The sequence below is a fragment of the Toxotes jaculatrix genome, chromosome 24 (genome assembly GCF_017976425.1).
Source record: "Toxotes jaculatrix isolate fToxJac2 chromosome 24, fToxJac2.pri, whole genome shotgun sequence".
In the NCBI taxonomy this organism is placed as follows: Eukaryota; Metazoa; Chordata; class Actinopteri; family Toxotidae; genus Toxotes; species Toxotes jaculatrix.
In genome coordinates this window covers 10,505,903-10,520,064 of record NC_054417.1, presented here as the reverse complement: position 1 = coordinate 10,520,064, position 14,162 = coordinate 10,505,903, and the positions used below count along the sequence as shown (strand labels likewise).

At 42.8% G+C, this 14,162-nt stretch overlaps 2 protein-coding genes across 10 annotated transcripts in view; both read left to right on the top strand.

The window, feature by feature from the left end:
• dock9b (dedicator of cytokinesis 9b) overlaps positions 1–4,317 on the top strand; it is a 41,188-nt gene extending 36,871 nt beyond the window's left edge. For 5 of the 8 annotated variants that reach the window (XM_041031912.1, XM_041031917.1, XM_041031911.1 and 2 more), the window contains 8 exons: positions 89–202; positions 437–442; positions 1,083–1,229; positions 1,502–1,712; positions 2,179–2,369; positions 2,476–2,576; positions 2,682–2,820; positions 3,351–4,317. In XM_041031912.1, the coding sequence (XP_040887846.1) occupies positions 89–202; positions 437–442; positions 1,083–1,229; positions 1,502–1,712; positions 2,179–2,369; positions 2,476–2,576; positions 2,682–2,820; positions 3,351–3,467 (1,026 nt within the window). In that variant the 3' untranslated portion in view covers positions 3,468–4,317. The remainder of the gene's footprint in view (positions 1–88; positions 203–436; positions 443–1,082; positions 1,230–1,501; positions 1,713–2,178; positions 2,370–2,475; positions 2,577–2,681; positions 2,821–3,350) is intronic. The other 3 variants (XM_041031915.1, XM_041031916.1, XM_041031913.1) reach the window with 1 other exon arrangement.
• A 510-nt stretch (positions 4,318–4,827) lies between these two features.
• slc15a1b (solute carrier family 15 member 1b) lies at positions 4,828–13,586 on the top strand. 2 transcript variants are annotated; one of them, XM_041031920.1, is made up of 25 exons: positions 4,828–4,838; positions 5,449–5,451; positions 6,139–6,198; positions 6,430–6,464; positions 6,548–6,632; positions 6,710–6,851; positions 7,188–7,307; positions 7,405–7,504; positions 8,037–8,127; positions 8,225–8,308; positions 8,409–8,491; positions 8,593–8,679; positions 8,774–8,863; positions 9,021–9,065; positions 9,183–9,215; positions 9,357–9,445; positions 9,617–9,698; positions 9,836–9,952; positions 10,059–10,199; positions 10,374–10,420; positions 10,610–10,717; positions 10,813–10,927; positions 11,029–11,166; positions 11,330–11,437; positions 11,968–13,586. In XM_041031920.1, exons 3-25 carry the CDS (start codon positions 6,192–6,194, stop codon positions 12,202–12,204), a joined length of 2,184 nt encoding a protein of 727 aa, XP_040887854.1. In that variant the 5' UTR covers positions 4,828–4,838; positions 5,449–5,451; positions 6,139–6,191; the 3' UTR covers positions 12,205–13,586. The 2 variants fall into 2 exon arrangements, with proteins under 2 accessions (XP_040887854.1, XP_040887853.1); XM_041031919.1 differs by lacking the exons at positions 4,828–4,838; positions 5,449–5,451 and having other exon boundaries at positions 5,647–6,198.
• The last annotated feature ends 576 nt before the right edge of the window (positions 13,587–14,162 follow it).

Genomic DNA, 14,162 nt, shown 5'->3' with positions numbered 1-14,162 from the left:
GGGAGGAAAGCAACTGAAAATAAAGTGATGCTCAAATGCTTTTTTGTGTGTGTGTGTGTGTGTGTGTGTGTGTGTTTTTGTGGAGCAGAAACTGACACACCTGTATGATACCCTCCACCGCGCTTATACTAAAGTGATGGAGGTGATGCATACGGGCAAGAGACTGCTGGGCACGTACTTCAGAGTGGCCTTCTTTGGACAGGTATGGGAAGGGAGGGGAGGGGGAGGGAGGAGAAAAACAAGAACCACAGCTGTAATAAAGTGAATGAACTAACTGATTTTGACCAGCATGAATGCTAACTTAATCCAAACTCTGAGAGCATGATCTTATCTCTGCGTTCACACACACATCAGCCTTTGAATCTGAATCTACCCCTACTAAAACTCTTTTTAACAAAAATTTCTTTTTTTTTTTTTCTTCTCCTCCCCCTCCAAGGCTGCGGTAAGTGTGTAGGGACTTAACTCTGTGTGTGTGTGTGTGTGTTGGCCTGTAGTGCTTTTCTACATCTTCCCTCTTGTGTTTTAGTGGCATCTTGTAGCTGTAGAGTTCCTGGCTTCCTAAAAGTGGGAGCATAGTCGTAGTTTTAGGCAGAAATGTTGGGATATTCCGAGAAAAACAAAAGCTGTATTGCTGTATTTTCCCTCTCAAAGCTTTTGTGTTTCACGGAGTTGCAAAAATTTGCACATATACTCTCTTTTCTGTTGTTTTACTGTAAGTGATGTTGCTCTGGGTAACCTCCCCCATTAACCTTTCCCTTGATCATCCATTTTCTCTGGGGGCTCCCCCGCCCCGTCTGTGATTATTCTGGCCCGTTTCCACCCACACACTCGTCTGTGTACTTTTCCATACGTATGTGACCGAGTAGCTGTTGTGTTTGGGCGAATAATGACCCTATGATGATATTTGCATGTTCACCCACCTCTCAAATGTTTGCTGGTGTGCGTTCTTCAACTATTTATTATTCTTTCATTTAAATTTGAAATAAAAATTGAACCACTGAAGATAGCTGCAGGAGATTAAGCAGCTCACGACTACAAAGTTCCCCAGCTCTGGTCTCTGACTGTCCTCCTCTCTTCTGCAGGGCTTCTTCGAGGACGAGGACGGGAAGGAATACATCTACAAGGAGCCAAAGTTCACTCCGCTGTCTGAGATTTCCCAGAGGCTCTTGAAGCTCTACTCTGACAAGTTTGGCCAGGAGAATGTCAAGATCATTCAGGACTCTGGCAAGGTGGGATCACACAATAAGTGTGTGTTTATATGGCTGTATTAGTAGATGGTAGACCCTGGGGAGGACTTGAGGGACAACATTTAGAAAAGCTGTGGGTAAAACACAACAACTCAGAGACTGAAACACTTTTGATTTTTGTAAACTTCCTTACATGCATCTGTATCTTAAATATACACATAATAGCTACGTACACAATGTACTAAAAGACTGAAGCTAAGGTTGCATGTCATTTCTCATACCAAAAAATACTTTGGTCTCTTCTTCACCCTCAGGTGAACCCGAAGGACCTTGACTCCAAGTACGCCTACATCCAGGTGACCCACGTCACGCCCTACCTGGACGACAAGGAGCTTGAGGACAGGAAGACGGACTTCGAGAAGAGCCACAACATCCGGCGCTTTGTGTTTGAGACACCGTTCACGGTGTCGGGCAAGAAGCAGGGAGGAGTGGAGGAGCAGTGTAAACGGCGGACCGTGCTCACCAGTAGGTCACTCATCGGTGACGGCGATGCGTCGTCAGAGACACCACCAAGTTCACTCAGTGAAGGCAGGGAGGAAATGTAATGTGGAGGGAAAGAACCAAAACAAGTCTCTCTAATCAGCCTTATCACGGCAGCAATGACAGGAAACACAGAAGAAGAATATCCTCCTGTTCCTCAGGTGTCTCGCCGTAGTGTCAGTCACCTGAACCGTTAATCAGGAAGTTTATCGCTGGACTGCCTGCTTAATCTCAAAGTTCAGGAATTATCTTGCCTTATAAATAATCACGCCGACTGATAGCGACATGGCTGCATGCCAGACGCACTCACTCAGTGACTGTTTACTCGCACAGTGGAGCATAGTTAATATCCTGGTTAGGAATATTGCCATGAAGACACAACTAGACACACATTAGCATTTATGTAATTTAAATCACACTTTCTCTAACCACCAATCCTGTTTCTACCCAGCCACCCACTGTTTCCCCTACGTGAAGAAGCGCATAGCGGTCATGTACCAACACCAGACCGACCTGAGCCCCATCGAGGTGGCAATAGACGAGATGAGCTCCAAGGTGGCCGAGCTGCGACTGCTGTGCTCGGCCTCGGAGGTGGACATGATCCGGCTGCAGCTCAAACTGCAGGGCAGCATCAGCGTTCAGGTATAAATAACAAGCGCAGTGTGTGATTTAAATCATTGTACTACATATGAATTATGAGTGTGATTTATGATATTTGACCTCCATTTTTTTTTTTTGTCGTCCCCAGGTGAATGCTGGTCCTCTTGCTTATGCCAGAGCCTTCCTAGATGACACCAGTGCCAAGAAATATCCTGACAACAAGGTCAAACAGCTCAAAGAGGTTTTCAGGTACTGATCATGTGATTTATTTGATGTTTGCACAGGTACAGAGTAGAAGCACTGGAGAATTAAAATGAGAAAAAGTTGCTAAATGCGTATGGTCTCTCCCCTCAGGCAGTTTGTGGACGCCTGCGGTCAGGCGCTGGGAGTGAACGAGCGGCTGATCAAAGAGGACCAGCAGGAGTATCACGATGAGATGAAGGCCAACTACAGGGACCTGACCAGGGAACTGTCCAACATCATGCATGAACAGGTGGGAACTCCAGACTCTCCTGCATATATGTGCTCCATCATTCAAACCTCAAGTCAAGTTACAGCTGCAGAAAAGTAACTCACCTGAATTCTGACACATATTTTAATGTCCAGTGAGACCCATCCCACCCACCTAGAATCCAGGTGGTGCACTCTATAAAAAGTCCTCAAACCAGGTCTGGTGTCAATTTATAGAACTTTTTCCAGGCCCTCAAAGAAAATCACACACGTGTGTTTTATCACACCTTTGCTACGATTTTTCGGCAAAGTGACAAATCAAAACGAACCGGTGTCCGAACAGACTGATCTTTTTTTTTTTTTTTTTAATTAATAACGTTAAGAAGCTTTCCCCTGCTGCAATCCTCTGCACATTTACTAACAATGTCTCTTATCTCCTGCTCTCTTTGTGCTGGCCTGAACAGATCGGAGGGTAACGCTGCTTTTGTTATTCAGACTTATTGTTGTTGGGTGAATCATATGTCTGTGTATATAAATATATATTTTTTAAAAAAGTCTATATAATTCTTGTAGATAAACCCGGTGGAAGACGGAGCGAGGAGCACTCTGTCTGACTCTCTGGGCATCTTTAACGCCATCAGTGGCACACCAACCACTGCCAGCCCTCACGGCTCCACCACCATGCTCTGATGAGGGATGCTTCCCATTGGTCGCATGCCTTCTTTGCTTCTAATGATTGGTCAAACCGCCTGCCAGTCAAGAGGACTCCATCAGGACTCATTCCAAGTACCAAAAAAACAAAAAAAAAAAAAAAAACATCTTCCTGCTGTTCCTCTACATGTCATGTCACTTCCTGTTAATCGGTGGACCCAGTGTTCTTGTTTCCTATGGAGACTACGGAGCCAGATTGAGCTGTTCTTGGCATCTTAAACCCCCACCCAAGGTCCATAGGTTGAAACAAACATGAGGGACTTCATTTTTATTTGACCCAAATCTAAACCTCATTTGTTTTTTTTTGTTTTTTTTAACTATAGGGCTCCTGTTTATCCACAGTGTTTGTGAGGGAGAGAGCGCTCTTCAGGAAAGTTTTTGATTAGTAATAAATGCCACTGCTGTAACTTTCCATCCATACTTCAGCTGATGCACAGTATTTTTACATGCTCTTCCCCATCGAGGCCGTGCGACAGCAGATGCATTTTCCTGTGCAGAATTTATCTTTTCTCTTACCAAGAACATTTGAAAGAATTAGTCAATCTATTTTAGGCCAATGGACGCGTATAAAAAAACAAAAAAAAAAAAAAAACTGTCTAAAGCCAAGTGAATTGCAATGTTTTAACCTATTTTCTGTAAAGAAAAAAAAAGTGTGCAATATTTTCTATTGTTACCAAGACTACCTACTGCACAGAAAACCTCTCTTGCCAAAGACATTAGGAAAAAACAAAACGACTGTGCAATGCAAGGGTGTGACAATTTGTAATCTACCCCTTTGTTTCCTTGTCTGTCATGTAGATGCCTTTTATTATCTGTGAGATAAACTGAACCCCCCCCCCCCCACATTTTTACTTAATGACTGCTCATGTAAATATGTTTAAGACTTAAATACATAAAATCTGTAATAACACTTTCTTCCATGCCTTGATTTTTTTTTTTTATTATTATTATTGTCATTAATTATTATCATTCAAGGAGGACAAACAACACACTCCTGTATCTGCAGCATATAAAATGTCATCACAGTTTACAGCTGCTGGGAAAATCATGTCCTAAAACTTGTCAGTATCTAATCAAGTGATAACTTAGCAGCACCGCTGCCTGAGCTCAAAGTCAAAGTTGTCTCCTTCAGTCGATGAAAATCCAGATCTCTTAATGTTATGTGCCAAGTGAGCCCCAGATTCTCTGTCTTTCTCTGTAAGCCCCCCTGTCTTGTTTCAGATACAGCCTCAAAGTGTGCCTGATCTGTAAAGCAGAAGCTGTCCAGAGTGTCCATCAGCTGTCAGTGAAGCTGTAGCTGGACTGGAAACACTCTGCAGGCAGAGGGAAACACGTTTGTCAAAAATATGGGTAAGTTGACGCACTGACACTTGGATGCAAATGTTTGCAGCAGTGTGTAAGTTTTTCTCATGCTAATCTGAACGTGTGTGTGTGTTTGTGTTTGTGTTTGTGAGTGAAAGGTCGAAGAGAGAAACAGCAGAGTCACCAGTGAAATCGGGATGCTGAAAAAAAAACATCCCTGTTGTGCCCCCTGCCATGTAAAAGACCAGTTAATCCCCCACCCCTACACAAACACACACACACACACACACACACACACACACCTTGTTGTGTCCTGTTGGGTCACTGGACAAACACCCACCGCTGTGTAATTGTTTCAGGGATTTGGGCTGCAAAAACATCATGTGTCTGGCGTGAGTCCTGCTCGTGTTTCATGCTGTGTGTGTTTGTTTGTATGTATGTGACTAAGGATTCATGATTTCTGCTTCTGTGACCTTTGAACTTTCTATATGTTTTATATCATATCTTCATATGTGAGTCACTGCTCTGTAGCCCCAGCTTGTGCCTCTCATGTCGAGCTAAGCATTTGATTTTCCAAAAAGAATTTACATGCACATGAAATACCGATGTTAACCCAAGTTGCAATGTATTAATTGGTTTGTTCAGACTAGTTAATCAGTTGGTTAATGTTTGTGGAGAGTATAATGCATTTGCAAACACCAGAAATTGTACATTAATAAATCTGGTGCTTGTCTGTGTCAGTAATGATAAAACATGAGAGGAATAACTGGGGTTAATATAAATGTATTCATGCAAATGCATACACTAATGCTTCAGCCTAAATATTTATTTGCTAATCCATAAACCAGCTACTCTGTGTGTTTACACTTGAAAACAAAAGGATAAAATGTCTTAAATGAATGTACTGCATACACATTATATGTGTATGTAACTGTAAAAACAATTTTGATTTTAATTTTTAATGTAACAGTCTTTAAGTACACTTTATTACAGGGCAATCACAGAAAGTTGGTCATGAGAAAAACACTATAAACATGGCTGCCGTTGTCAGCTGACCTGACCAATCCTCTTATGGCAGGACCCTCTCACTGGGTTCCCAGAGTCATAAAGTCATTACTCACTGACAGACGCACACACAGAGCTGTGATAATGATGAAGCGAATGGTGACTTGCATGCTGGGAGGTTCACATTACGTGTGAGTCCAGCATAAGGGGGGGGGTGTTGCGGGTGGGTTTAATGGGAGGTTACTTAAGGAGCTGGTCAGGCCTCGGCTCAGTCTTCGTGCCGCAGATCTGGACAGGGATCACTCGTCTCTCTGTCTCTTTTTTTTATTTTTATTTTTTTTAGTTGTTGTTGAAGGATACAGTTGAAGAAGGGACCTGTAGGCACACAGAGCAGCCATGACAGGTAAGTCCCAGGCTGGACTGGGACGCAACGGAACCCATACTAACATCTGGGATTTCTTTTCCTGCTGGTTACTGAGGAATAATCTTTGTTTATATCACACTTTTGATTGTTCTTTCACAATGAACTGTTAGTTGCTCAATGCCACAAGTGTATTTATTCATTTGATTACATTTAGCAATGCTGAATGTTTAAAAAAAAGTACACGTGACTTAAAACAACTTATTTCTGCAGACAAGAAAGAGATGAAGAAGCCCAAGAGCAAAAGTGTAAGTCCAACCTTTATTCTACTGTCTGTACTATTTACAAAATGCAGAAACGTATCCTCACATTTTGAATGTCTTTCTTATAGGCCACTGTCTGTGGCTACCCTATTAGCATCTTTTTCATCGTGGTCAATGAGTTCTGCGAGCGCTTCTCCTACTATGGCATGAGAGGTGAGTCCCTTGATCTGGATTTGACGTAGTTTACTACAAAAAGAAAGAAAGTGCTCTCACTCCCTCGCTGTCTGCAGCCGTGCTGGTGCTGTACTTCAAGTACTTTCTGAGGTGGGATGACGACTTCGCTACCACCATCTACCACACCTTTGTGGCTCTCTGCTACCTGACGCCCATCCTGGGAGCCATCGTGGCTGATTCCTGGCTCGGCAAGTTCAAGTGAGTTTTCAGATCCTGGAAATCTTTAAACCTGCAACCAAACGATAAGTGTATAAACTGTTAATAAGAAGGTACCAACTGTAATTTAAATGTTGTAGTAGATATAATGTATGCTGTGCCTTCCTGTGCTTGTGTAGCTGCACATATGAGACACTTTAACACCTGCGTAGAGAGCTGGGGTCAAAAAATATCTCCCAGAATCAGCTGTCAAGTTTCATCCGTGGATTTTTGACCCTTGTCTATCTTATCTCAACCTCCACTTGACGTACTCCTGTTTAACTCTACCCTTCCTCCTCCTCCTCCTCCCCCACCCCCCCTCCCTCTCCCTCTGCACAGGACTATTGTTTACCTGTCCATCGTTTATGCGGTGGGACAAGTGGTCATGGCTGTGAGTGCCATCCACGACATCACAGACACAAACAAGGACGGCACCCCCGACAACATGACCTTCCACGTGTGAGTTGAGCGCGCTCAGAACATTGTAACGCAGCAAAAACACAATGGATGAACGGTCTACTGACATGTACCGCCCCTCCCTCCCCAACCCTCTCAGAGCTCTGTCCATGGTGGGTTTGATCCTTATTGCCCTGGGAACAGGAGGCATCAAACCCTGCGTGGCTGCCTTTGGTGGAGACCAGTTTGGGGACCATCAGGTTAGATATCGCTCAAGGACACGCACTTCATGTATACACAAGACAATTTTAAAGTCAAACCCACAACAAATATAGACTCAAACACTAACAAATACCCACAAATCACCTTGACAACTATGTTATATTTATTGCACAGTGCAATAAAAGTGTGTTTTGTTTCAGCTTCCATCCATTGTGCATGTATAGTGCACACACACATTTATACACCGGATGAAAACATACACACAGACGCTGTCCTCTCCCTTATATATACACACATGGATGCACACACCACACACAGGACACGAGTGTTATCTCTCTCTCTCTGTGTCGTGTGCACACACAGCAGTTAAAAAGACACCTTACTCAGCTATCAGATGCATCTCGTCAGCACTTCTTGTATCTGTTTCACTCCAGCTAGTTGTTTATTAACTAATAACCACAGGTACATTTGTCTCAGTGGCTTTATTACACTGGTCAAGGCCGGTGACAGAGATTATCTCTTAATATTAACGTTGGATGTTGTACAACTTCGACTTCCTGTATCCGACAGGAGAAGCAGAGAAGCACCTTCTTCTCCATCTTCTACCTGTCCATCAATGCTGGCAGCCTGCTGTCCACGGTCATCACCCCCATCCTCAGAGGTCAGAGTGGACGCCGCAGCTGATCACACAGCATGAAATAAGAGATTGATGAATTTAAAAAAATAATAAATGTTTATGTGGTGTGTGTGGTTTCCAGCTCAGGAGTGTGGCATCCACTCTCAGCAGAAGTGCTACCCACTGGCCTTTGGGGTCCCTGCTGCTCTCATGGTGGTAGCTCTGAGTAAGAACCAGTTTTTTTTTTTAAACACCTCCATTGATAATATAATTACGTGTATAACACGTGTATAACATGTATATTTGATGTGTGTGTTTGTCCGCAGTTGTGTTCATTGTTGGAAGCGGTATGTATAATAAGACCGCCCCTCAAGGCAACATCATGGTGAAAGTCTGTAAATGCATTGGGGTAAGTGGACGTTTCAGTATAACATTTATTCAAACTAAGATTCGAGTTAGAGACAAAATTCACACACACACACACACACGTGTCTTTTCTGCCGTCCTTAGTTTGCTATCAAGAACCGCTTCAGGCATCGTTCTTCTCAGTACCCTAAAAGAACCCACTGGATGGACTGGGCTGAGGAGAAATACGATGTAAGTGTCCACATCCAAAAGCACATGTGAATAGAAACAGTTACATGAGATCTGTGACCTAAGAGTCATCATCATTTTCTCCATTTTGGTCCAGAAACTCCTGATTGCCCAGGTGAAGATGGTGCTGAAGGTGTTGTTCCTCTACATCCCTCTGCCCATGTTCTGGGCTCTCTTTGACCAGCAGGTAACCACCAGTCTGTCCCTGAATATCTAATATACCCCCAAGTCCACTGACAGATGACTGAGCTCTTGTATTAGAGATCTGGGTCTCTGTCTTTCCTGGTCAAACTGAGAGACAGAAATAAATTCATAACACAGACTGAGCTGTTTCTCCTCCACAGGGCTCAAGATGGACCCTCCAGGCGACCACCATGAACGGAGACTTTGTACGTTTTGTTTTGTTTTTTTCTTTTTTTTGTAAAGTCACACTTTCTCAGCTCAAACCACAGAGAAGCCTGTGTTAAAACTCCATCCTCTCTCCTTTTTTTCCTTTTCTCCAACAGGGAATACTCACAATCCAGCCCGATCAGATGCAGGTGAGACACTTGTGTTGATTACACCTTAACCTCGCTTTGTTGTTGTGCATATTTGTGTTACTGCTGTTAGCTGATAAAACAGGCTTAAAACAGTGGCTCTCTCTCTTTTCTTTTCTTTTTTTTTTTTTTAAAAACCACCAGACCGTCAACCCTATCCTGATCCTGATTTTGGTGCCAATTGTGGACAGTGTGGTCTATCCACTGATTGCCAAATGCAAATTAAACTTCACGTGAGTTTGGTTTTTTTTTTTAATGTCCTTTTATATGCTCAGAAAAAGAGGGATGAAATAAAGGGCTACTGTTTTGGCCTTGTGATGGAATGCAGTGTATGGGTTTGGAGATGACATCAAACGTGTGTGTGTGTGTCTGTGTGTGTGTCTGTGTGCGTCTTTGCTCTGCAGTCCGTTGAGGAGGATGACGGTGGGGATGTTCCTCGCCGCTCTCGCATTTGTGTGCGCGGGTCTGGTCCAGCTACAGATTGATGTAAGAATAACACACAGAACACAAATAAATAAATAAAAATACACACACACGCACACACATGCACACACATACACACACTGGGCAACTTAGACAGACGACAACTCACACACACAATTGCATGATTCCTCTTCCCCTAGCAAACCCTGCCTAAGTTCCCATCAAACACTGTGGCCCAAGGGAAGTTCATCAACGTGGTAAACAGAACTCTGGACATTAAAGCTGGAACCAACGAGCTGAACCTGAAACCCTTCTCGGTACGCTACTCAACATGAGACACACTACACCTTCAACTAAGCGTCCAAATGTGTTCAACTTTAGTAGGTCATGTTGAGTCTTTTTTTTTTCTCCCCCCTCCCACAGGCCAATGAGGATTACCTGACCTTTGGTGGACCATTTGTTCTGGATCTGGAGCCCGGTATCTCTTTTGAGACCACTTTACCAAATGGCACTCGGCATACCATAGTCATCGTTCAGAGCGGGGCCGGCCTCATTCCTATGGCTGTGAGCATGACTTCCTGACAGGAGCATCTCTGATGCTATGAAAGATCTTTTTTTTTTCTTTATCAAATAAAACTATTAACAATATCAGCATTATTTGTGACTGTAAGAAAGATTTGATCAAATTTATCTTAAGCACAAAGATGTGGAGGCTCTAAAGTGTCTTTCTTTCTTCAGTTCAAGGACATCAAATCAAAGCCGGAGCAGGGCGCTAATGCTATCAGGTACGTTTCAGGTTGTTACTGAGCTTGTAGAACTTTGTAAAGAAGGCCTGAGAGGATGCATGTACTGCTGTTTCACCTTGTTATCCCCAAAATAATTATTTTAATTTGCTGTGTTTCATATCAGATGTTACATAATTCCACTTTAAGGCTGTTTACTCACCCTCAGTGTCCTGAATTCTCCTTCCCCAGATTCTTTAACGGCTTTGGCTCAGTTTTGAACGCAACAGTGGGTGGCCAGGACTTCGGGGACATTACCGTCAACAACATGTCCAGTTATGTTGCGGTATCGCAGGGAGAGTAAGACTGCTGTTTCATAAAATACTATATTTCCACATACAGTTATAATAGAGGAAAGGATTTCGCCTGAATGGTGTTGTGTCTTGTTCTGTCAGTGCTGACTTCGTGATCAAGAACGCTGAAGGACAACAGTGTGTCTACAGTCAGACTCTGGGCTTTGGCAGCTCTTACACCTTGATCATCCCTCCGACGTTTGTGTTTGATGAAAATGTAACTCATGAATACATTTTGAGTCACGATATAGCTTGAATGTAGCTTCAGTGTGTGTGTGTGATGTGGCCCCTCTGAGTACCTGTCCCCGTGTCCTGTAGTGCAAACAGAACATCTACCCTGTAACGGACATCAGGCCTAACACCATCCACATGGCCTGGCAGATTCCTCAGTATTTCCTCATCACTGCAGGAGAGGTGGTCTTCTCTGTCACCGGCTTGGAGTTCTCCTACTCACAGGTAGAGGGCGCTTTCCTCACTCTGCCAGGGCAGTTTGGACAAACTATGGAAAAAAAAAAAACAGAAATGATTAAGAGTGGCAAAATACAGAAAACCTAACTACTACCATGACGTCTTTCATCATCTTTGCGTGGCTCCGTTTGAATCTCCTCTTCCTCTCCAGGCGCCTAGCAACATGAAGTCTGTGCTGCAGGCTGGTTGGCTGTTAACCGTTGCCGTAGGGAACATCATTGTGCTCATTGTTGCCGAGGCTGCAACACTCGAGGATCAGGTGGGTGGATTGTATTTAATGATCAGCACATGTGCATTTGTCCTCAACGACCTTGAGCAAGTTCATTTTATGTGATAGAAGACTTATAATTAATGCATGAGCCTGGATGTGTTTTCTTTTGATGGGACACAATAATAAATGCTATGTTATATAAGGCTGAAGCTTACAGTAGCAGAACAGCACCTGTACCTGAGTGGCTCACACACGTTGGAGGACTTTTAAGGACTATTTCACCTAAAAGATGTCATGATGATGCAACATTGGACAAAAGCCTCAAGAGAATTTATTTTGTACTCATTATAAAATAAAAAAAATACACACACACAGAAGTATCACAAACTCTACAGCGCAGGCATTTAAGCAACTTTAGAGTTTTGATTCGGCCTCATCAGCATCGTCTGCAGCTGCAGATCTTTTCAGTGTAAAAGCCCTAAAAAGTGAGTAAGTGCACTTCCCAGAAATGTCAAACTGTTCCTTTTAGCTTAGCTTGAAATGAACACTGTGTGTGTGTGTTTCTCTCTCTTCACTAGTGGGCAGAGTACATCCTCTTCGCCTCTCTGCTGGTGTTAGTGTGCATCATCTTCGCCGTCATGGCCTATTTCTACACCTACATTGACCCAGCTAAGGTGGAAGCCATGTTTGCCCAGAAGGACTCCGACGAGAACTGGAAGAAGATGGAGATGGGCAGGAAGGACTCGGCTAAGCGGGACAGGAGGAATTCCGACTCCAGCTCTGACGAGGAGGAAACCAAACAGTCCAAGATGTAAAAAGCGACCCCCTCGGCTTTTCCCTCTTTTTTTTTTTAAATTTAAAAAGAAAAAGAAAATTTTTTTTAAATACAAACTTGGTTCTGTGTTTTCATGCCTGAGAGTGCATGTGCCAATGAGTTCGTTGGTCATTGTGCTGTACATGTAGTGGTTGGAATGAACGGGTGACCTGAGTGAAACGGTGCAGGAGTTGTAAGGACACAGAAATAGGGCTGAGGTGGTGAAGCTCTTGGTGGACAGTGCTAGTGAAGGATCTTAGCAGGGATAATTCAACCACTATATTATCACCAAAAAAAAAAAAAAATTAAATCCCTGCATCTTTACTGGTGTTTAAAATGTGATTTCTTAGTTGTAAATTTGATTTATTTTGCATTGTGTAGCAACATCTTAATATATTTTGTTCCGTAGTCTTTTGTAAATGCACCGGAGTGTAAACACACACACACAGAGACCATTCCAACGTTTGTATTTATTTCCAAGCACAGTGTTGTATGTATTGTAATATGTTGTCACCGTTTTATGTACATGACATTCTCACCTGCTCCGGGGGGGGTGGGGGGGTTTCATCAGATTTACCACCACCTTGTGACTCATGGCTGCTTGTCAAGCTCTTTAATAAATATACTAGCTAGGTATCATCTGCAACTGTACTCCAGTTTCCAGCCGTGCTGCTCTGTGAGGTTTTAAGCTTAAACACGCATGTTGCAATGCTTCCTAAAACCCTGGAGTTTTGGTCAAGCGTTATTTAACATGAACGCCGAATCGGAATGGGAATTCTCACCCTGCTTCTGGCGCCTTGACCATTTCAGAAAATCAGACGTGTGAGACACAAACTTCTCAGTTACCATTAGATCTTTTATTTCTCATGTCACTTTGAAAGCTTACAAGGAGCTTACATTTAACTTGGGAATTCTCAAATGACACAAGCAAAGATTATATACAGTACTATAAACTGTCAGCTATGATAAAGGAGACCAAATGTACACATTTTGTAGTTATTTCCGTAGCATATGTTTTTCTGTAAGGTATAGATTTTTTTTTTTTTTTTTTTTTTTGCCGGAGGCAGGTGCCCATATCCATAAAGCATTCCATATTTCCATACTTAACTCTTTGCAGTTATAAAAATATCAGATATTTCTTAATTTCTTTCAATCCCTGTGTTGACAAGTGCGTCTTGATGCAACTCCTCAACATTATTGCTGCATTAGCACAGTAGTAAATTCTGGAACTCTTAAGTAAACATATATAGTAAAACATGGCTATTAGCAACTTTTTTTCATTTTGTGTGTTTTTTTTTTTTTTTTTTTTAAATCCTCTTACAGGTTTCTTTAAATACTTGACACACTTTCAAAGTGCAAAAAACTGATCTGAAAATTAGAAAAGAAAAAAAAAAAAAGGTGCAAATCATACTACAAACGTCCGGTGAAAGCATAAAAGAGGACATGGCACTTCTATAGCACGGTGTGGAAGTTAGAACACACACACACGTCTCGGAGTGAGGAAAATAAGGATGGCATTGATTTATTTATTTATTTTTTTCTTCCCCCCCCCCGCAGCTTGGCTCGTCCTGATATATATGCTTTAGTTTGGCCGTGGGCGAATGTGCGTGGTGACGTGATTGCCTACGATGGTCCTCGCCAGGTTATTCCTCACCCCTCACCCCCCCACTCCGCTTTAGTTTTGTAAGTAATTCTCAGGATAAATTACAAGCCAAGGAAAAAAAATAATACTTCACATGACATCAGCTCATAGTGGTTCCTCCTTGTAATTGTCCTCAGCTCCACTCGGTATTGTTATTTAAGAGCCACTGCTGACACGTCTACCTTCATTCTTGTCCTAAACAATTTAAAATCTGACTTAAATTGTCTAAACATAAGCACAGGTAGGAGTCCCCCCCCCCTCTCCCCCTTTCCCTCCCCTCTCCTCCCCTCCTGACTACAAAAACAAAGGAAAAGCCT

Coding starts and splice junctions, on each gene's coding strand:
- slc15a1b (XM_041031920.1), top strand. Junction 7,505..8,036: donor ACCAGTTTGGGGACCATCAG/GTTAGATATCGC, acceptor TGTATCCGACAG/GAGAAGCAGAGAAGCACCTT. Junction 8,864..9,020: donor GGGCTCTCTTTGACCAGCAG/GTAACCACCAGT, acceptor TCTCCTCCACAG/GGCTCAAGATGGACCCTCCA.